Raw genomic sequence first — 22801 nt, forward strand, 5'->3', positions numbered from 1 at the left:
TAAGGTGAGGAGTTCAAGACCAGCCTAGGCAACATAGTGAAATCTCATTTCTACCAAAAAATGAAGAAGTAACAAAGGAAAGAGAAAGAGCTATGGTCATCTATTACAGAGGAAAACTCACATGTCTCATGTATTTCTAGTTATTGTATTTAACAAATTCCTTGTCTTCTGTGTAAGAAAATGTTACTTTAGTTAGTGACAAAGTTTTACCAAGTAGGAGACACAATCTTTATTCATCAGTTTCTAGATATAAGACATGCAACATATCTGTGATAATAGAGAAATTATGAAAGCTACTGGAAAAGGCTGTATTTATGACATCTTATAATCATCTTCTATAAAGAAACTTATAGTAAGGACTGAATGATTTAAATTAAAGAATACAAGAACTTCCCCATTTATGTTAAGAATAATTTAGAAGAAAATGGTATGTTTTATGTCTGAATGAAAAGCTCTTCCAAAAGCAACTAATTTTTAAAGTAAAAATATGCTACTATAGAAAATAAGCTTTTTACCAGAAATGGTAGATACTCAAGTTCCAGTTTGATTTTTTCTATATAAGAAATTAGCAGCAGAAAACAATTTAGAATTAACTAAATCAAATAAACATCTAGCAGACAGTTTACATTATAATAAACTGATTAACAAAAAAAAATCATTTTTTCCCACAGCAGAAGTATATTTATTGTGCTGAAATCAGGTAGCAGGGAATGAATAGCTCTTGGGAACCAGTACAGAATGTTCACAAAGATTTACAAATCTCAGTCATTACACACTGAGCAACAAAACAAAGGTGTTGAATCCTCTTAGATCAAACTACTTTATACGTTGCAAATTTTCTGTAATTCTCATGACTGCATGCCTTTGGGGAAAAAGTATTTAATTTTAATGCACAATAAATATGTTATAGCTTACAAAATATTCTGAAATAGTTTGTACAAACAGCATACATCCTACACATGCAGCTTTGACATGTTGTTGAGATACTTAAGAAATATTCATGCTTTTTTTTGGTCACATTTTGTCTTTCTCTAGTAATCCCTTTGCAACATCCCTCAAAAAATTAACCTATGTAGTAAAACATGATACAAATTCTTTCCTACTTTATTTCCAGTTGTTCACTTATATTACATGAAATACTTCATTTTTAAATAGCAAATTGAATGTTATAGTTCTGACTACTCTCACTTTTATTCATTTTGTGTTTTAACAACACCTTGTAACATCAAGCATTGAATTTAACAATCTTTAGCACCAAGGAGTCAAGAATATTGCACCAAAGTGGGTTTATACTTCATACCTAGGTAATAAATAAGATCTTGCAACTTAGTCACAAGGAAAACATTACTCCAAAATTAAACACATTGAAAGAGAAGGATAGTTTCACAGAAATGTTTGGTGTATGCTATTTGTCATAAAAGCAAAAAAAATACTAGCGGATTTGAAAGTTAACATTAAAATTTACATTAGAAGACTCCTTGATTTTTTTAATTAAAATTTATTTAATTTTAAATGTTCTTTCCAACAGAAGAGGTAGGTATATTTCCACATATGAAAAATCAGGAACAGCCATAAATCAAAACAAGGAAAGCCTGATAAAAATCAACATATTCTAACAGCACATAAATGTAACTATCTTATGATGTTACTAATAAAGACATGAGTTGTTTCATGTTTCAATCAGACAATAATCTTAATTTTCATAATATATTTCTGCTACTAACAGGAGTATTCAAATGCTGCCTTTTCATCACAAAAAATTGTTTCCCCACAGTGATTTGTGCCTCGAGTCATGGTGATCTCTGGGTCACCAGACAAGACTTTACTGCAATTCTTTCTTATTTTCACCAACACCATCATCATCAAGCCTCTAAGATTCTACAGAGATCAGCAGATTTTAAAAATTTAATTACAACCAAAATTATACTCTGACTAGAGGTGGAGAGATTTGACCATTCCGGTCAGCAAATGAATTCGAATGTGCAAGTTTAAGTGTATACACATTTTCAGCTTTGGACAAGAAAATGTAACACCACTGATTTCAGTCAGTAGATAAGATAATTAGTAATTTATCAAAATAATTCATAAAGACCGTTTCTGTGATCGTCTAAAATTCAGACCGGAGAATGAGTGACTATAAGATACATGAAAAATCTCATCCTTTAGACAACTGGATGTGAACAGGGGGAGAATCCCCAAAGTCACTTAATGATTGCTTTGGTCTGGAGAATATCAAGGCTAATTTTAAAAAAAATGTTTAAAATAAAAACTTCATAAATAAAACATCTGGGTATGGTATTAACACTTTACTCAGTCTAAGAGTTACTAGGACATAGAGCACATTTGTCTTTTCTCCCCACCCCCAAGCTCTCCTTTGCTTCTGTTTTCCCTGAAATTTTATATGATATGGGAGTTTTTCCTCACTGTCAACAACAGTTAAGGCCCAGTTCAATTTAATCTCCTTTTGCTTTTCCATTTTTCTGCTTTTTTCCATTTTCTATCACGAGTTGTTTTTCTGATTTGCTCACACCATTTGCTGAAATACCATTCATGGCTGTTTTTCCAGCTTTTGGTTTCTTAGGCTCTTTGTATGTCCGAATGTAGAAGTTAAGAAAGAGAAATATGAAGCTGATTGCATAGGCAATTAGAGCCCAGTGCATCCATTTGGGGAAGGGGCAGTCAGTGTAAAGAGACAGTGCCGTGTGCCCAATGGTCACATGGAATTGAATCTGAAAAACAGAAATGACAGCACAAAACATTTAATCTGAATAGTAAACAACTTTTAACAACATCAGCATCTTCTACATAGCTATCACAGGCCCAAATTTTGCCACACTGTGCAAAATTTATTGTTTTCTGGCTCCCATGGCTAGCTCCTCATTCACAGCTCAAATGCCATCTCCTCAGTAAGGACTCTCTGACAAGACTTCAATTTCAATTGGCCCTCCCAATCCCATTAACCAAAGAGCTTTTTGCATTTTTTTAAGGAGAATTATAACTATTTGAAATTGTCTTCTGTATTTGTTATTTCTTTATTGCCTATCTTTCCACTAGAAAATGACTCCAGAAGGCAGGGCTTTGTCTTGCCCATCGGTGATTCCTGAGTCCTCAGCACAGCGTCAGGATCAATGAATATGTGTTGAATAATGTTATCTGATGAAAGGGAATCAATGGCCTAGGAGAGTAAAGTAATAGTATTGTAGGCTCTTCAATTTTGTTTTCCTCCCACATTTTAGATTGGTTTCTATCAAATTGTCAGCAAGCAGATACACATACTTAAAATGAGCTTATCAAAATGGCTCATTTATTTCTTACAGATAGTAGGCAGGTAAATTTTTATTTGAATGAACACTATCCTTTAAAAACTAATATTTTGATGGCCAGGTGCGATGGCTCATGCCTGCAATCCCAGCACTTTGGGAGGCCGAGGCGGGTGGATCAACTGAGGTCAGGAGTTCAAGACCAGCCTGGCCAACATGGTAAAACCCCATTTCTACCAAAAATACAAAAAATTAGCCAGGCGTGGTGGTCCATGCCTGTAATCCCAGCTACTCAGGAGGCTGAAGCAGGAGAGTAGCTTGAACCCAGGAGGCGGAAGTTACAGTGAGCCCAGACTGCACCACTGCACTCCAACTTGGGCAACAAGAGCAAAACTCCATCCCAAAAAAAGAAAAAAAATAATATTTGGATAAAATTTAGTAGATATTTCAGAATAAATACAAGAAGAATCACTTTCAACTTTAAGAATTTTTAAAAGGAAAAAAGCCCAAAGTGAGATGATTAAAATGAAATAGATTCTGATGTATCAATAAAAGAATGGGTCAAGACATAATGTTAACAAGGGTTAACTTTTTATACAATTAACTTATATGACTAACTGTTGTGGGAACTTCTGGCTTGGAAATACAAACTCAACATCCTGTTTGAAATGGACAATTGTGGTTTCTCTTTTAAGGATAGCATTATTCTTAAAATATTAATTATTGATTAAAATAAACAGTATTACTTATTTTAAATATTAAAATAATGTATGCCATGTAAGCTAAAAATTTATACTATATTAAACTTTTATAATTTTCCTTGGCAAATATTTTAATTTGAAGAACTTGTGGTTTCACAATGGTTTTTAGAAGCTGCATCACCAAAAAGGGTGTGTATAAGGGTGTGATTGGGTATGGCATCACTCAAGGAGAGCCAGGTGTAGGCTCCAACAAACCAGATAGGACTAATTCACATGATTTTGATCACCTCTTCATTTTCTTAGGTCCATTTACTATTTACTGAGAGAAATGAATTACACAAACTGTGTTAACAGCTTCTACACAAAAACTGGAGGAAGCTTCCTATACCACTCTGGTTACAAACGAATCCTTCGCACCCAGCATTTCCCAAAAGTTGTGTTTCCTGTTTAGTTAGCCAGCTGTTTAGCAACTTAAAGCAAAGATGAATAATATTTCCAAATGTGATTCCACTGATAAAATTGTGCACATGCTATGATTAAAGCAAATTATAATAAATTCTAAAGCTTGAAAAATAGTTACCAGGTTGGCTTTGAATTTCCAGTTTGATTACAGGCTAGTGACTAGCATCTGAAAGGTACACTAATGCACACACTCAGACTGCCACAAACAGTCTTACTAGCGGGATATGCTGAAAACTGTCTGGACTAAAGACCACCATTTGAAAATATCTGTCTCTGCTCTCTTAAGGACAGTGTTTTAAAGAATTACAAGGAGTTCTCTTGCCCTTATTCCCTTCCTTTGCCCCACCCCTTCCTTGGCTATGTGTTTTCTTTTCAGCTGTTTAGTCTAAATATATGAGATATGTTAAAGACTGAAAAATGAAATAAAAAACAAAATTTTTAAGCAAGGACAAGATGAAGATAGGTAATAAAATTTTAAGTTAAGAAAATCACCTGAAGGGAAAAAATACATATTATTTTTCTACTCATACATAAATCTATGTACTTTGTAGCGTGCTTAGATCTTTAATCATCCTTTCCACAAACATGTTTAGAGAATGTTTTCCTTAGAGGAGTAAGGGCTATGTCTAGTCTTTTAAGCATATTATAAAAACAAAGATTTGCTGGGACCAATAAGTCTATGAATAGGTCGTCTAGAGTCAAGTGGGCATAACTGCGATATAGCTAGAGGATAAAGTTAATTTCATAATAGAAAATTGTCTAAAATGACTTTGCAGTTTAAAATTAATCAAATTTAAACAATTTCAGTATTTTACCAGAAGAAACTTTGGAAGCATTTAACTCACCAGTTGCAACATAGTCAGGTATCGTTTCCACCAAAGATATTTCTGAATCCATGGGCCAAATGCAGTTAACCCATAGTATGAGTACATAATCACATGGATAAAGGAATTCAACTGGGCTCCAAAAAATGCTTTAGAAAAACAACAGGTAATTACAAGATACAGAAAATTTTATTAGGCAGTAAGCCACTGAGATGTACAATAAATGAATACACATTATTTTTTAATATTTAATCTTGAGTACAGATTAGAAATGAAAAATATAAAGTAGTACTAATGAAAAAGTTTTCCCTTCAGATTAAGCTAGATATTTTTAAAGTTTAGATTTGAGGTTTTACCATATAAATAAAAATGTATGTTCAAATGCAAAGGACTTTCAAAGTCGTAGGTTTTTCAAATGGAGTACTCCAGTGAGCTTAAATAGGCCCATAGAACTGTTGCCTATGTTACTTTTAATTCTACTATTCTTGCCTTTAGATGTGCCAATATACATATCTGCAACAAAACAGTACTTATTTCTTAGGTTTCTAAATAGTTTAAAATATGACAGCACTACACACATTGAATAATTCATTTAATATAGATAAATCTACAGAGATATTCCAGTCAGTCAAACTCAATGACATTCTTTCTTTTCAGAATATTAATTAAATCAAGGTATAGATGTAATAATAATTAATTTTTGTCATAAAGTGATCTAAGTGTTCAGTTCAGATTTACTAATTTTCTTTTAAAATTACAGAGGTTGCCTTTAACTGTATTGTTTTAAACTGGGCCCCCAATAATATATGTATGAATTCCTAAGCTGCCAATTATCATAATATGACAATGGAAAGCAGCAAGGTGAACTATACTATAATGACTTGTACCCTGGATCCTCCTCAGAGGAATAATCTGCATCAAGCTCAACAATGTGAATCATCCTTAATCTACAGGCATCTGAAAAGACAGGAGGCAGATCTTGGCCAAACTATGAATTTAGATCCTCTTTAACATTAACAAGGCTATATAAAATTTCCTTTGAATAAGAACCAACAAGACCTATACAGGCTGAGTATTCCTTATCCAAAATGCTCAGGACCAGATGTGTTTCCGATTTCAGATTTTTTTAAACTTTGGAATATTTGCATAGACATAATGATGTGTCTTGGGGATAGGACTCAGGTCTAAATCCAAAACTTCATATACACCTTATACATGTATCCTGAAGGTAATTTTATAAAATTTTAAAATAATTTTATGCATTAAACAAAGTTTGTGTACTCTGAACATCAGAAAGCAAAGATGTCACCCGTGCGGACATTATCTGTGGTTGTTTGGCATCAACATTATGCTGTACATGGAAAAGGGCTAAGAGGGTCTTTTTTCCCTTAGGTATACTGAATAAAGTGTGTTCTGCACTTGTGTTTTGACTGTGACCCATCACATGAGGTCAGGTGTGTAATTTTCCACCTGTGGTGTCATGCTGGTGCTCAAAAAGTTTTGAATTTTGGAGCATTTGGATTTCAGATGTTTAGATTAGGGATGTTCAATCTGTATTAGAGCAGGAGTGAGCTATGGGCTAAGATGGAAATCTTCAGATTTGAGGGGCTGTGTCTTGGTATTCTTTGGATCAGAACTACTAGACCCATTCCCCATCAAAATATTGTTTTCTACCTTTAGTCTTGGTTTATGCTCATCTCTGGGGCAAATCTTTAGGTATTAAAGTAGTCACAGATAAAAAGCAAAAGTTATACTTGCCTCAAATTTTTTAAAAAATGAAATGATGGCTGGGTATGGTGGCTCATGCCTGTAATCCCAACACTTTGGGAGGCCGAGGCAGGCGGATCACAAGGTCAAGAGATCGAGACCATCCTGGCCAACATGGTGAAACCCTGTCTCTACTAAAAATACAAAAAATTAGCTAGGTGTGGTGGTGTGTGCCTGTAGTCCCAGCTACTCAGGAGGCTGAGGCAGGAGAATCGCTGGAACCCGGGAGGCGGAGGTTGCAGTGAGCCGAGATCGTGCCACTGCACTCCAGCCTGGTGACAGAGCGAGACTCCATCTCAAAAAAAAAAAAAAAAAAAAGAAATGAACATGGAAATGATTAACCATGAAAGCAAGTTAAATGGTAGATCAAGTCAAAGTCCTAGGTTCTCATTGCTTTCCACTTAACACATATATGAAATTAAACGCAAGCAGTATATTCCTGAAAATGCTCACCTTGTCCTCCTGCAACCCACTTAATTCCAATCCACCACAAGGTAAACATCGTACAGTGATGATACACATGAAGGAAAGAAACTTGGTTGTTTTTCTTTCTCAGAATAAAAAACACTGTGTCCAAATACTCAACTCCTTTAGATACAAAGTACCACCACAGAGCAGCAGCTATCTGTAAAAAGGGAAAACGTGTTATAAACACCAAAATGACACTATTGTATGGGTTTATACTCATTGTAAGTAAGTCCAAAATAAACATTTGTATATTGCACAAAATGTACAAGGCATGGAATCATTAATGGCTAAATAGGTTTGAAAAACCTAAGCATCTCTCCACGGGGAAAAATAGAAAAGAAAGAGTCCAAAGCTCTATCTATACAGTGCCAATAAGTTAGAGAACATTTTCTGTCTATTCCATAGGTAGATGTTACACAGTGTCAAACTGCTGAATACAGAGCTGGAAGCACATTCAGACTGCTGTGCTTTTCAACTTGGTAGAGGAACTAAGATGTTTACTTTGTAAAATGATTTTAGTTGTTCATGCTTAGCCTACATTATACCTCAGAAAAACTTGCAAGTAAGTTCATGTAGCAATTGGTCTCTACAAGTGTCTGCCTGTCTGCCCACCCTCTTCCCTCACCTCCCCCTCTCCCTCACCTCTCCGACTGCACCAATATGTGCAACAACATAAATATCCAATCACAGCAGTTTGTATTAGGTATTAAATCTTTAAAATAAAAAATTGGAATGAACAAACAAATATTTCCCAGGTCATAAATATAATCCTGCTTACATGAATAAGTCTTTTCTTTTCCTGGGCTCTAATTAAGGCACCAGATGGTACAGAAAGATTACATTACATACTGAGATTAAGGATCCAGTGAGAGGTGACCTCTGTATGTTTTAAAATGTTTTACAAGAATCCTACTGTAACAGTAAACCAAACAATTTTTTATGTCAAGTATTTTCTATGATAAGCATCCTATGTGCAAATAACAATTAAGGCAGTACATAACTAAAATCTATTTATAAGCTTTCATGTGTTAGGGCCCTGTCAGATTCATTCACAGACAGGCTTAGGTGTTTTAGAGTTGAAGGATCCCTTTGCATTCTATACCTGCACCTGGTATATGTCATGAGATTTTTGTTTGTTTTGGCTTTTGCATTTGAAAAACAAAATTATAATTTTAAAGTATGGGGAAAGAAGAAACAGAAAGCATATAAGAAACAAAGTATTTACAAACTGAGAATTATTTACTGAATTTACTTGAAAAATATCATTAAAAATGATATGAATTGGTTGAAAATAAGCTTGAAATAGTTAACTACTCCCAGCAACACTATAGTTAATATTCACTATTATATTAGTTCTTTAAAATAAAGTAACTGTCACCATTTTGGCATCGTAACCTTTAACTAGAAGGAAAGATACAATCTCTTATTTCTCCTCTATCTGGACCTCTACATTTGCCACAATTCACATAAAATAACAAGAAATAAGTCTGCTTAGTTTGCAAACTGCACTAGATATCTTTAAATAAACTACACCAAAAAGTGATACTTCTTGGCTACGTAACAATGAATACAGAAATGAGTCTCTGAGTAAAATATTCACTATATTGCATCCCATATTAGAGAGGAGAAGAGAGCACGAGGAAGATTTCAAATGAAATCTGTTGCAAATCTCAGGTTCTTTATCCTCCTAGATTACAGTTCTCATATAGCTCATTTTTTAAAGACTTGAAAATTTACATCTGTAAGTGAGAGTGGTATTTTTAAACCTTTATCCTAAAAATAGTAATATGTTGCCCCATCCAAGGGTTTTTCTATACATACTTCCAGAAGTCAGTCAGTCAAACACTTATCCCTGTTCCCTTCCCTACGGCAAGCAAGAAGTCAGCCCTCCAACTGAAGAGATTCTTTGGCAATAGTTATCAGAAGAAAATTTTTCATAGCCAATACATCTGAGTAGTCTCTCTCATTTTCTCTCAGTCACATGCCAGGTTTTATTTCCTCCTTAGTCATTTGTTTACATGGCTGCTGTCTGCCTTTTCACCCTCACTAAAATGCCAGCCCCACAAAGGCAGGGCTTTTCACCCCTGTTCCCAGTACCAACATATAGTAGATGCTCCATACATATTTAATGAATAAATAAAACCCACATGACAACCAAGACAGGTGATTTTTCATCAGTCCATAAGTCTTCTAATAGGGAAATGAAGATACGTACATAAAATTGTTAAGTACATTAAAGCAATTTTGTCTCCAGTCTTGATGAATACTGATATTTATATATTGTCCACTCCCCATGCCAGGAAACTATTTTTCTCAAGGGAAGCCACTAGATATTATTACTACATATACTATAGGTAACATAAAACATGTTATGTTTTATATGTAATTTCTAGTATGAACCACAGTATATAAGAAGAGTTCAATAAATAATAGAATAAGGTAATCTGTTGTTTCTTTTGCTTAAATTAATGTTAATTTTACTCATGTAAGTGAATGGAAAATAAAATATAACATCTTGTTACTAGTGGTTTATTTTTCTGCAAATATAAAAAAACTGAGTTTATGCAAATACAAATTGTTCTATGCCTAATTTCCTAAACATTCCACACTTCACAAAACATTTACTTTTCCTCACTTTCTTAACACATAACTTGGACTCTAAGAGTTTCTACTCTTGAGCAAAAACAAACAAACAAAAATCTAAAATAATATCTTTAAAATAAACATGAGACTTCTTTGCTTTAACAAGTACTGCATTCTAGTAATTCAATGCATATTCACTCATGCTGTAAAATAAAAAACATTTTTGAGATACAAAAACAAATTTTAAATTAAGTACTTTTTTAAAAAGCATAGTTTTACTGACTCATAACAATCTAGTATAATTTCACTATCATATTAAAGTACATTTTGCCAGGTGTGGTGGCTCACACCTGTAATCTCAGCACTTTGGGAGGCTGAGGCAAGAGGATCCCTTGCGGCTGGGAGTTCGAGACCAGACTGGGCAACATAGCAAGACCCTGTCTCTACAAAAAGTAAAAAAATATCTAGGCATGGTGGGGCACACCTGTAGTAGTCCCAGCTACTTGGGAGGCTGAGGCAGAAGGATCAATTGAGCCCAGGAGTTTGAGGCTGCAGTGAGCTATGATCATACCACTGCACTTCAGTCTGGGGAACAGAGCAAGAAACTGTCTCTAAATGACTGTTAAAGAACCTGTCTCTTAAAAAAAAGTACATTCTATATTTTCACAGACTGGGGCCTATAAAAATCAAACCACTTTTACTGATTAAGAGTATTTTTAATGTACTTACCCTGACTTCATGAACATTATTAGAATAATCCACACTCTGGCAAATATAGCTATATCCCGCATTATATGATCCCATGAATAACTGGAAAAAGAGTAATAATATTTGTAGTAAAGTTTTAGTAAACACAGCATTAAAAACACAATTATATACAAAATGTAGCCTTTCAAATTATTTTAAACGCAATATTTTCTTTAAAAATTTCAAATGCATTAAAAATTTCATGCATTCCGATTGCTAGAAGTTACTGTGCATTAATTTGTTCTATAATTAAAATCTAAATTAAAAATCACATGTAAATTTTATACTGAACATTGACTCTATCTATTAAATACTTCACAGTATTAAGAGAAATTTTTATTGCTAGGACTCAGATTTCAAAGTTGTCCTACCTTAACTGGTTTCTATGTTTGATCCAGAGTGGTTTGCATCTAACAAATTAGGTACAGGTATCCAAATAAATTAAAGTGCTCACGAAGTTGAGACTCGAGGCTAAGTTTTCAATTAAAGAAATATTTCTTTTTCTAAGAAGAGTTATTGTTTACTTTCCTAGCATTACTAGTCAGTTCTCTGGGTTCATACAGAATTTTAATGAGTCTCTTAGGAAACAAATTCTTTATACATATGCAATTTAAAAAATGGCTGTGTCAATCTAGCCTTTAGGATTTCCTTTGAAAATGTTGTGGAGAATTTGCTAGTGCCCAGAAAAGTATATAATGATTAGTAACAACAGCTATATGGTAGTTAATTCATTTTAATTCCAGCCCAAAATACAACATTACGTAATAGGATTTACTTGAAATTGGCATATTTTGATCAGTTACCAAACCAGAAACTACTGAATAAGAATTATAAATAAATAGCTGCTACTGTTTACTGAGTGCTTAATACATGCCAAACACTATGCAAAAATCATCTTACTTAACTCCGATAATAACCTGAAATGGTAGGTATTTAAGTGGGGAAAATGAGGCTAAGAAAAGTTAAATAACTTTCAATGCCAGAACAGTAGTAAGCGTTATTTTAGAATCTAGTTGGTCTTATTCAAAATTCCATTTTAAACAACTTTCCTATACCTCATGTTTAATATTTTTGTTATTCAAAAGTGAAAAACGTCAAAAATGTACTTTTAGAGTAGCTAACAGTTATGTCTGGGTAAAATATTACAATGATGGTTTTACACATTCTCATTTTTAAATTTCCAATAACCTTGGAAAATTATTAAAGTGATCTTAAAAACATACCTCTCTGAATATAAAAAGGTTAAGCAAAACCATCCCAAAATTATAGATAATGAGCACTAGACGCATCTGAAAAGGTTCTCGGTCCTTCATCCATTTTGGACCCAGCCACACAAACAGGAGATAAAGAGTGCTTATACTTAGTGTAGGCCAAGGAGACTGCATCAGAGGCCAATTTTCCACACGCTTATCTATAGAGAGAACAAAATACCACAAAATTCATTAATCAGTAAATGTTTTATAAAATACACTTTTTAGGAATCAAGATGTTTCAACTTAATTTCCTAATTTGACTAAATACGGATCACTGTCCTTTGAGTCCCAACAAAAAATACATGGTATAAAAACCAAAGAAACAATACTGACTCCTGCAAGTGGCTTTTGAAAATTATGCTTCATTACTTATGTCACACATTATGTTTTACAGAGACCCTACAGAACAAAAACAAGAAATAAAGCGCACTAAAAACAGAGGTGGTTATCTTGGGATGAAAAGTTAATGAAAAACTTCATACACAGAAAATAAATATGTTAAGGAAACATTTGTCTTCCATATTATACACGTGAAATTTATCAGGGCAGCTTGGAGGCTGCTCTGTGTGTCCACTCCTAAAGCAGGCAAGAATGTAACTAGAGAGGTACGTACGGGGCGACGGTAGCCATTTGCTGAAATATCTCGAGACACTGAAGACAAGAGTACAGGGGCACTGAGAGATTAAGTTAGGGTTAATTACAATTCTATAATGTATTTAAACAGTCACCATATTCAAGACATTTTTCTAACTTTTTCATTGAGAACATGCACCTATTTTATTCCCATGAATAACTAACTTGAATGTTTTTCTCTAGAGCTGTAAATCACATAACTTACATATGTGTAACTATATATATAAAATGCAACACATTATTTTACTTAAAATGAATTGATTGTCCAGCATATTCAAATACGCAACCATAAATCAATTTTATAATGGAATGTTGCCACAAGTAAAACATTTCTGAAACAAGCATGATAATGAAATATGGATGGGATCAACAAAAACACATCTTTTAACACATAAAAATATATTAATATTAATTTTTATGTTTCTAAAAGCTAAACAACAGTTGAAGGTTGCAAATCTAATTTCTAGTTTATTCTTGGCAATGCAAAACATTTTATGTTGTATTTTGAAGAAATAACGTATTTTTAAAGTAGTAAAAGAAAATTCAACTTCTTAGAACCAACCTAAATGAATTTAACTTAATTGTTGATTATAATAACTCCCTATTTAAACTGTCATTTTTACTAAAGGCTGTATATGCAAAATGCTTCTGGATTAGTGAACTAGGTATTAAAATATCTTACTTAAAAAATTCATCTGTGTCTATATACTGTCAATAGACAGTAAGATACAAGATACAAAACACAATATTTAATCAAACAATTTGCAAAGTCAGGAAATGACACAACTATGGTTTTAATGAAATCAGAGTTGTTAAGAAGGTGAGCTATTGCTTGATGACTCGTGATATGGGAAAAAAGGTGATAATGACTTGAAAGAAAAACACATATGGGAACCAGGAAAACAGAAAAACTGATTTTATTTCATAGTTTTAAAAGGAGGTCTACTATTCATAGAGATTATGGCTATATCACTCAAATCAAACACATTTCAGAGTTAAAAATAAACCAATATATTTGAACCACAGGAGAGATGGTAAACTTCTCACAAGGAGGAAATGACTTAAAAGATAGCACGGCTGACTTTTGTTAAAAAGGCGCTGTGCCACGAAGGTCTTATCAGTGACTGTTCACTTTTCTTAATGGCATTTTATCATTTTATGTTCATTATCATTCTATGACCATATCTTTCTATGCTAAAGGCCCCCTATAAAACATGAGGTGTGCATCTACTTAGGTATTTCTTTTTCTATACTATAGAAAAAAAAAGATTTAGACAAACCCCCTATATTAGAGAAGAAACATTTAGACAAACTCTCTGTTATAGGTCACAGAGAAGGAGTTGCTGTGGTATCCTGTTCTTTTCCACAAACTTTAAGGCAGGTGCTGTTTTTCCCATGAGACTTATACAAAGAGCAAAAGTACTCTGATTAATGCCATACTCCATGTAACAAAGAAAGGAAGATAAATGTATCTGTGAAATTTTAATTTCTAACATCATAGATTATCTCTCACCCTTACCACACACAGAATTCCTACTGACTTCAAAGAAAGTTCTGAGTAGCGGGTAGAAAAAAAAAATTAAAGAAATAGGTCCAAACCTCTGCCAGAAATTAAGAGTAAGTAAAAGTGCTCATTTTTTTTGATGTACAGTGTGGTATGCTGTATCGTTTTCATTCAACAGAGAAATTTAAAGAGAGGACTACCACAGGAGAGAGGGAAAGAGACACTAGTGAGAAGCTGAAGATCTTACAATATGAAACACTAATAGAGGCCAATAGAAGAGTAAAAAAGTAAAGAGAAACAGGAAATAACAGAGGCATCAGAGAAAGCACACAAGACCCTACCAGTAAGTAGACTGGTGACTGGGTTTTTTTGTTTTTTGTTTTGTTTTTTTTTTTAAGAAATGGAGTCTCATTCTATTGTCCAGACTGGAGGGCAGTGGTGCACACATGGCTCACTGCAGCCTCCACCTCCTGGGCTCAAGTGATCCACCTGCCTCAGCCTCCTGAGTTGCTGATGCCACAAATTATAAGTAAATAAAAATGCTCATTCTTTTTTATATATAGTGTGGTGCACTGTTGTTCTCTCATTCCACAGAGAATTTCCAAAAGAGAGAAGGAAAGAGGCACTAGTAAGAAGCCACCATGACCAGCTGACTGGCTGAGTTCTAACACTGGCTCTGCTACTGTGAATAGGACCTTAGGAGCACAATCGATCTTCATTTCCTCCATCTATAAAACTGGATGGGAAGTAGGTGAACTAGATTAGTGCTTCTCCAGTTTCAATGAGAAAACGAATCACCAGGTTGGGGAGGGGGGTGGGTGGGCATGGTAAAATGCAGATTTTGAGACAGTGGGTCTGATATGCAGCCCATTTCTTTTCTTTTCTTTTTTCTTTTTTGAGACAGAGTCTCGTTCTGTCACCTAGGCTGGAGTAAAGTAGCACGATCTCCGTCCACTGCAGGCTCAGCCTCCTGAGCTCAAGCCATCCTCCCACCTCAGACTCCCAAGTAGCTGGTCCTACAGGCACATGCCAACACACCCTATTAATTTTTGTATTTTTTGTAGAGACAGGATTTTGTCATGCTGCCTAGGCTGGTCTCAAACTCCTAAACTCAAGCAATCCATCCACCTTGGCCTCCCAAAGTGTTAGGATTACAGGCGTGAGCCACCATGCCCAGCCCATGCAGCCCATTTCTAAGAAGACCACATTTTCCAGGAAGCTCTAACTGATGCTATGCCATTATTCCATGGACCATCCCCTTTTGAGCAGTAACAAACTACATGATCATTTAGGCTTATTTTAACTTCTGAAAATTGTTACTTTTAAAAATAATTATTAGGAAGAAGAATAGACTAACGGTGAGGAAAACTGGATCAAGAAAATTTTAACTGGTCAGGGGACGCATTTTGCATGACCAGAGCACCTGCACATGTTACTATTCCATTACAGCACTCATTACACTGTCCAGTGACCTTCTTTTAAACTGTTTTCTCCCTGAAAAGAGGGGCTGGGTGTTTCATTCTTGTATTGCAAGGCCTATCAAAGTACCTAAAAATATATTTGATGAATAAATAAAGAGTAGATAATTTTTTCACACTATTCCTCTATTCTCTATCCTTTCTGCCAAATCCAAAAGCACATTTGTTGATATTCAAGGTTTCCTCAGTGTCCAAGAACCCTTCCTAGAGCTTTTCCCAGATCCTCCTCTATGTTGGCATAATAACTTTATCCTCAAGTCAACAACTCATCAACCTAGTATTTAGTGAATATATGTCCTCTATAAAGCTCAATGACCTTTTACTTCATTCCTTATTCCAGGGGAAAAAAGCAACGCCCTCACTTCTTTGCCCAACAATGCAAGGCATGCATTCATTCAACAACCACTTAACAAATCCCTGTTTTCAGCCTATAAAAGGCCACATTTTACACCATACCCTTCTCAAATTAGCCCTTCTAGTTCGGCAGGGTCAGAGAGCTTTCAAAAATTCAGCCTCCCAGGATTATCATGGAAGCTACAGTAACTGTCAACCCCTAATCCACAGCATAACAATTCCCAACCTTTTAATAATATTTGGATGAAATTCCTCCATGTCTTTACATGTTATAATACTATACAAGTTATGTTTGTTTTTCTGCATGTATTTGCATTAATATTTCCTTTAGTGCTTCTGATGAGATGCAAATATTCTATATTTCTTTCGTATGTTTCCTTTTCCACTAAAAAGGGCTGTGTCACAATAGTGCCATACAATGATATGAAAATTCATCATTACTAACAGTTCCACCTGAGTTTTAAACCAAAAAAAGGTTGGGGGGCTAAAACAGTAAAGGAAAATCATGAATACTAATGCTTCATGTATTTTATGTAAACTTTAAATATATTAAATTATCCATATTTTCATTAACTCGAACGTTTAAAAATATATATTAATATTTTACAGCTAAATTAAATCCTCTCATTTGGGCTATGTATTGAATCCAAATGTAGATTATACATATTAGCGTGACAGGAGATACATTTCTATTATGTTGTCAACATCCTAATCCTACACAGTTATCAGGGGGATTCCATGTCATTAATTCATTAAGAAAAAAGACTGAAAAACATCGACTAAAATCCTACCTCTCCTACCACCACTGAAGTCAAACCCTGTCGCCAAATAGTACAAAGATCCAAATATGTTTTATGTAGCATTCTTGGGAATTTCTCTTTAGAAAGTTTTGGTGGGGTGGAGGGGGAAAAAGTGACACAAATATAAATGGACTCGTCAAATTTATCAAATTATCAAATTTGTTTATCAAATTATTTTTATATTTTATACTATTAATATGCTTATTAACATGTTTGTACCTTCATGTGTTAATAAATTTGCTCTTACTTTGAGCCTATTAACCATTTTAAGCCTTTCACGTTGTCATGTAAACCTTTACCTAAACTAGAATCATAAAATTTTAGATTTAGAAATGATCCCTTTATCTTAAAAATGAGATTCAGAGAGGTCAAGAGACTTGCCACTGCAGGTAAAGCAAGAGCCTCGTGTAACCTAGCAGCTGTTGTAGGCACTACTCAATCCCCATGTACTTTAATCTTAAGGGAGAGAATTTCCCATCGATTTTTTTCTGAATTATAGATACAAACGCTATATTTTAAGACTGTTCTTTCAAGGGAAAGAAAATAAGACAGACTTTTAAAAGTTCCCTCAATAGAAAGAATGACAAGAGTTACTCAAAGGAGCCAAGTCTTACACTTCATTAGGTGCAGCATCTGGCAGACCTGGGCCAGGATCATGAATGCTTCAAAGCCATGACACAGAATAAGGGAAAAAGACTAAAGACTAAAGCCTGGAAAAGAGAAAGAGGCCTCAGCAAATACTAAGAGAACTTACGAGAAATCAGATTCAATCTCCATTTTCAGAGAGCGGAATTAGAACCAACATAAGTTATAGGAAAGTAAATTTCACCTGAATTCAGGAAATTTCTAACCAGTGGGTCTTTCCCTTTTGTACATAGAAGGAGTTGTCTCCTTTGGTAATGGGTTTCCCATCATAGTTTTGAATGAAATTTAAGCAAACCTAAAGCCAAATATCATAGCAAATTGAGCTCAGGAGCAAAAGCCTTTATTTTAATTATGAGAATTACTAAGGCACATTACACCTTAACCCTTGTGGACCCTTAAAGAGTTAATAAATAGTTTGTAATGAAAATATTTTGAGACTGATTTTTAAAGCTTATGCCAAGAGGGACTGATTTAATGTGTTCAGCAATCATACAATTTTATCTTTATTAAAAGGTTACGTAATAATTACGTAACTATGTGTTTGTCAAAATTCAAAAACTGTTCACTAAAAGGAGTCAATTTTACTATTTGCGTATTATTCCTTTATAAAAAATGAGGGGGCCGGGTGCAGTGGCTCACGCCTGTAATCCCAGCACTTTGGGAGGCCGAGGCAGGCGAATCACTTGAGGTCAGGAGTTCAAGACCAGCCTGGCCAACATGGTGAAACCCTGTCTCTACTAAACATACAAAAAAAATTTAGCCGGGCGTGGTGGTGTGCGCCTGTAATCCCAGCTACTCGGGAGGCTGAGGCAGGAGAATTGCTTGAACCCGGGAGGTGGAGGTTGGAGTGAACTGGAATCACGCACTGCACTCCAGCCTGGGTGACAGAGAGAGAGAGAGACTCCTTCTCAAAAAAAAAAAAGAGTCCACCTGAAATGGGGTTTCCCTTGAATATCTTCCACCAATAAGTTTTTATTCTTAATCTGATTTTTATCTTAAGATCACATAGCATGGTGGAATAGATGGTAAGTCATAAAGTCCAAAGTCATATACTACTCCTTTGCAGCAAAGTGATTTTGGCCAGATCACTTGGTCCCTGACCTCTCAATGCTCAACTAGCAGAGGAAGAGACAGACATGAGAATTCAACTGCTATGCAGTGTGATGAGTGTTATGTCAGAGGAGTGCCTTATGTACAGTGGTAGGACAGAAAAGGGGAGAAGGCAGGGTATAAACACAGACATTTGAACTTTTTTTCAAAGAAGAGGAATTTGACAAGCAGACAGGGAGAAAAGTCTTTTTTCAGGGGACAGAATTAGAAGACCTACAAAAGTTCCCTTAGTACAATGACAAGATATATGCAAATGAGAATATCTGAATACCCTGAGAGAACTGAATGTATAAACAGCCCAGAAGCAAGAAATAAAACAATCTGGAAATTAAGCAGACATGATGGAGAGGATATATACAAAGGAAGAGGGCAGGAAATGACTGTGATGGTCCCCTAGGAGGTCTTACAAACTACACTGAGGATGCTGGAATTTATCATGTAGATAATGAAGAGATATTTGATCGTTTTTGTTTGTTTGTTTGTTTTGAGACTGGGTCTGGCTCTGTTGCCCAGACTAGAATGCAGTGGCATGATCTCAGCTCACTGCAGCCTCCACCTCCAGGGCTTAAGCGATTTTCGTGCCTCAGCCACCCAAGTAGCTTGGACTACAGGTGCATGCCACAACACCCAGCTAATTTTTGTGTTTTTTGTAGAGACGAGGATTCGCCATGTTGCTCAGGCTGGCCCTGAACCCCTGAGCTCAAGCAACCCACCTACCTCAGCCTCCCAAAGTGCTGGGATTACAGTCATGAGCCACCACACCCAGCCAGTTTTGGCTTTCAAAAGATCATGGTAGAGGCAGTGGGGTGTGGACTGAGGGGAAGGGGATATGTCAAGAGGCAGGAAAACCAGCTGCATCAGTGGTTCTCAATACTTGTCTACCACTAGACTACCCATGTAAGAATCATGTGCTTGCTAAAATTATAGATTCCCAGGTCCTACTGAATCAAAATCTCTGCGGGTGGGATTGGACACTATGATTTGAGCTCCCCCGGGTGATTCTGACAGGCAGGCAGACTTGGAGACCACTAGGACGTCAGAGATGATGGAAACCTGGGTCAGGGAGCTGCGCTGGCAATGAACACGATAGGTAGATACGAAGGTTTCATGGGTAAAATCTACAGACTCCACGACTGTTGTGGATGTGAGAGAAGAGAGTCAAAGAAAAGTTCAGGATTACTCCCAGATTTCTGGTCTATCTGGCAACACAGACAGTGAAGTCATGATCCAGAACAGAGTAAAGAAGAGGAGCAGATCTGGGAGAAACTGATCAGGTGAATGTTAAACATCTCGCATCTGAGCTACTTTTGGGACAGCTAGGTGGAGGCGTCCAGTAGCCTCTGGAGCTGCAGAGGAACTGCCCTGGCTGTGGACACACAGAGGGGTCACTGACAATGACAATCACACCAGAGTTTGAGGTCACAAGGGAAGGAGCATGTACACTGAGAGAATAACATGAAAAAGGAATGACTCTGAGGACAGTTGAAGATGAAATGGCAGCAAATAAGCCAGAGAGGCAGGAAAAGAGAAAACCATGTCACAAAGACCGAGAAATTTCCAAAAGGAAAGGGTGCATAACAGAATCTATAGCTGAAAAACCAACTGTTCTTCCTTTTTCTTTTTTTAATGAGGAAATAGTTACTTCATAGGGTTAAGATGTGATAACTAAATGAACCAAAGTATGCAAAGGTTCCTAGCACACATGGATACCACGACGTCATGCATTCCCTTCTGTTGCAGCCTATTCTCTCCCAAATTTACATCTTCACAAAGTATGTCTCATGTCAGAGATAATCTGAGCCCCTCCCCTTAAAAGTCAAGCCCCTCAATGTCTTCCAGGATTTTTCTTCTCAACCTGGAGAGTTCTATATTCTGAATATGGACTCTCAAATCAGACGTGCCAGCATTAGACTCCTCACTTACCAGCTGAATAAACCCAAGAAGTTACTTAGTGCCCCTGGCCTTATAGATGATAGTAGGGCTGTTGCGAGGAATAGAACAACATGTATACAGCATCTGACACAGTGTCAGAGTTCAATAATTTTTGGCATTTCATTATTATTGACACTGATCAACCACTAAATCCTCCTCTATCTTCAAAGAGAAAAGTTAAACCAAATTAAATAAAAATTACCATGAATAATTAAACTTAGAAGAGTTTACATTGAGAATAAAAAAACATTTTATGACATAGACTGAGAAGACATTTTATAATTCTGTATTTATTTATTCAGGAGATAAAATACATAAAAATTCTCACTCTGATTTTTAAAATTATTTAGAGAGGCTATTTTTAAAAACTCCTTTCCATGACAATATAAACCAGATTTTAATAAATAATAAAATGCCTGTAATCTAATAGTTTTCAACTAACCCAGGTAACTTCTACTTAATATACAAACAACTATAATTAATACTTACAACAAATTATCAGTATGTTTATTAAAGCAACTTCCTTAAAAACCTCTAATAGACCAATTTTTTTTCTGATTTCTTTTAAAGCTTTTTGCAAATCAGGATCTCCACCAGTCAGAATGAACTATCTTCCCCAAGTAAGCTAAGCTAATAAAGTTTTACTATAATCTCTCAAAAGAAAAAACAGTAATTAAAAAAATTTTAGAACACCCAAACCCCTAGAAGAACTAAAGAAAAGGTATACAAGAATACAGTAGGAAATCATCTTAGATGATGGCAAGGGGAGTCACATGGAGCAGAGGCAGCTTGATACAGGGAGAGGGACAAGACTTGAATTAAAAACCTAAATTCTAGCTCTGTCATTTATTTTCTAGCCCCATGATGATGAACCTGAAACTCAGAGCCACTATTTTCGCATGTGTAAAGTGAAGGTGATAATAAGATTAACCAAATCATTGGCCCTTTTGATTCAGGTAAAATGAGCAACAGTTACTGATCAATATAATACGGTTCTAGAAGACACACAAAATTCCTGTTAGGATAAAAAATAATTAAATCTAAATACATCTAGCATTTGATTTTTACATTAATAACTTAAGCACGTTTAAAACTTCTTCTCTTTCCATAACAGTACACAGCAGTAGATTGCAAAACAAATTAGGAATACTCCATTCCCTTGTTATTCAAAGTAGAGTCCATGCACCAGCAGAAAAGCATCACCTGGAACCTTACAAGAAATGCAGAATCTCAGGCCTCACCCCAGAACTACTAACTCAGAATCTGCATTTTAATAAGATTGCACAGTGACTTTACACATTAAAGTCTAAGGAGCACTGCTCTGGTCTACTCAGAAATGTGAGCCTACTTTAACATGTAATTAAGTCACAAAATAAAGTTGACTTGATTTCTTCCTAGATTCTATCTGAATAAATCAGCCACTTCCTCATCTTCTAAAACCATCTATATTTGTTTAATCTACCATAAACAAAAGAAGAACACAAGTCTAACAATCGCTAAATATTGAGCAGCTTCAGGAGTATATTCAAGACACCAAGAAGTCTGTACTATACTATTCCCTAAAACTATCCATCCTTTAATTTGTTAAAACCAACAGTTGCAAATTAATTTCTTATTTTTAAACATCTGGCTACTGATCACCACTAATATACTAAGTGATATTAAAAATCCATTTGCCTTTACTGATTACACAAAAAGGTTACCTATTAGTATGTCACACTGTACACTGCAAGTACCCCAAAGGGTAACTGTAGTCTTTTTCTTAAGGAAATAGTCAATGTCTTCCTCCATTTCTTATAAATGTCACGAGGGCCAATGCTACAGCCCTTGTTCCTTGCTGTATCTCTGTTAACAATGGCAGGTATGTAAGAGTCTTCAAAACATTTGTTAAAAGAAATTTTCAATGAAAACTGTAGACAACGGTTGTCAAGAAGAGTCTGGGAAAGAGCTTATTTCTAACAAACGGAGAAAACGCTATACATCTTAAAGGCCTCTCCTAGGTTCAAATCTAAAATGTGATGCTTAATATATTCCTCAAGCCATGTCTATCAGTGAGGTGAAAAAGGCAGAACTAGAAGAGAAGGGCCCTTCAAATACAACTGGACAAATGAGGCAGGTAATGAACAATCTGAGACACACTCTAGAAACAAACAGATCCTGAAGGTGGTGGGTGAAGAATAGTACGATCAGTTTCCTATATAGTCAGCATGATTAGCAGGGAAAATTTCTGTTCTAACCCCTATGTACTCAAAAAAGAGGATGGAAGGTTTGAGTTTGGAA

At 35.4% G+C, this 22801-nt stretch overlaps 1 protein-coding gene across 1 annotated transcript in view; it reads right to left on the reverse strand.

The window, feature by feature from the left end:
* Nucleotides 1-658: 658 nt before the first annotated feature.
* ELOVL4 (ELOVL fatty acid elongase 4) overlaps nt 659-22801 on the reverse strand; it is a 32740-nt gene continuing 10597 nt past the window's right edge. Inside the window, exons 2-6 of the mRNA XM_004044325.4 lie at nt 12036-12223; nt 10795-10875; nt 7468-7639; nt 5269-5396; nt 659-2729 (exon numbers count right to left, since the gene is read on the reverse strand). Coding sequence (XP_004044373.1) covers nt 2454-2729; nt 5269-5396; nt 7468-7639; nt 10795-10875; nt 12036-12223 — 845 coding nt within the window. The 3' untranslated portion in view covers nt 659-2453. The remainder of the gene's footprint in view (nt 2730-5268; nt 5397-7467; nt 7640-10794; nt 10876-12035; nt 12224-22801) is intronic.

The sequence above is a fragment of the Gorilla gorilla genome, chromosome 5 (assembly GCF_029281585.2).
Source record: "Gorilla gorilla gorilla isolate KB3781 chromosome 5, NHGRI_mGorGor1-v2.1_pri, whole genome shotgun sequence".
NCBI lineage: Eukaryota > Metazoa > Chordata > Mammalia > Primates > Hominidae > Gorilla > Gorilla gorilla.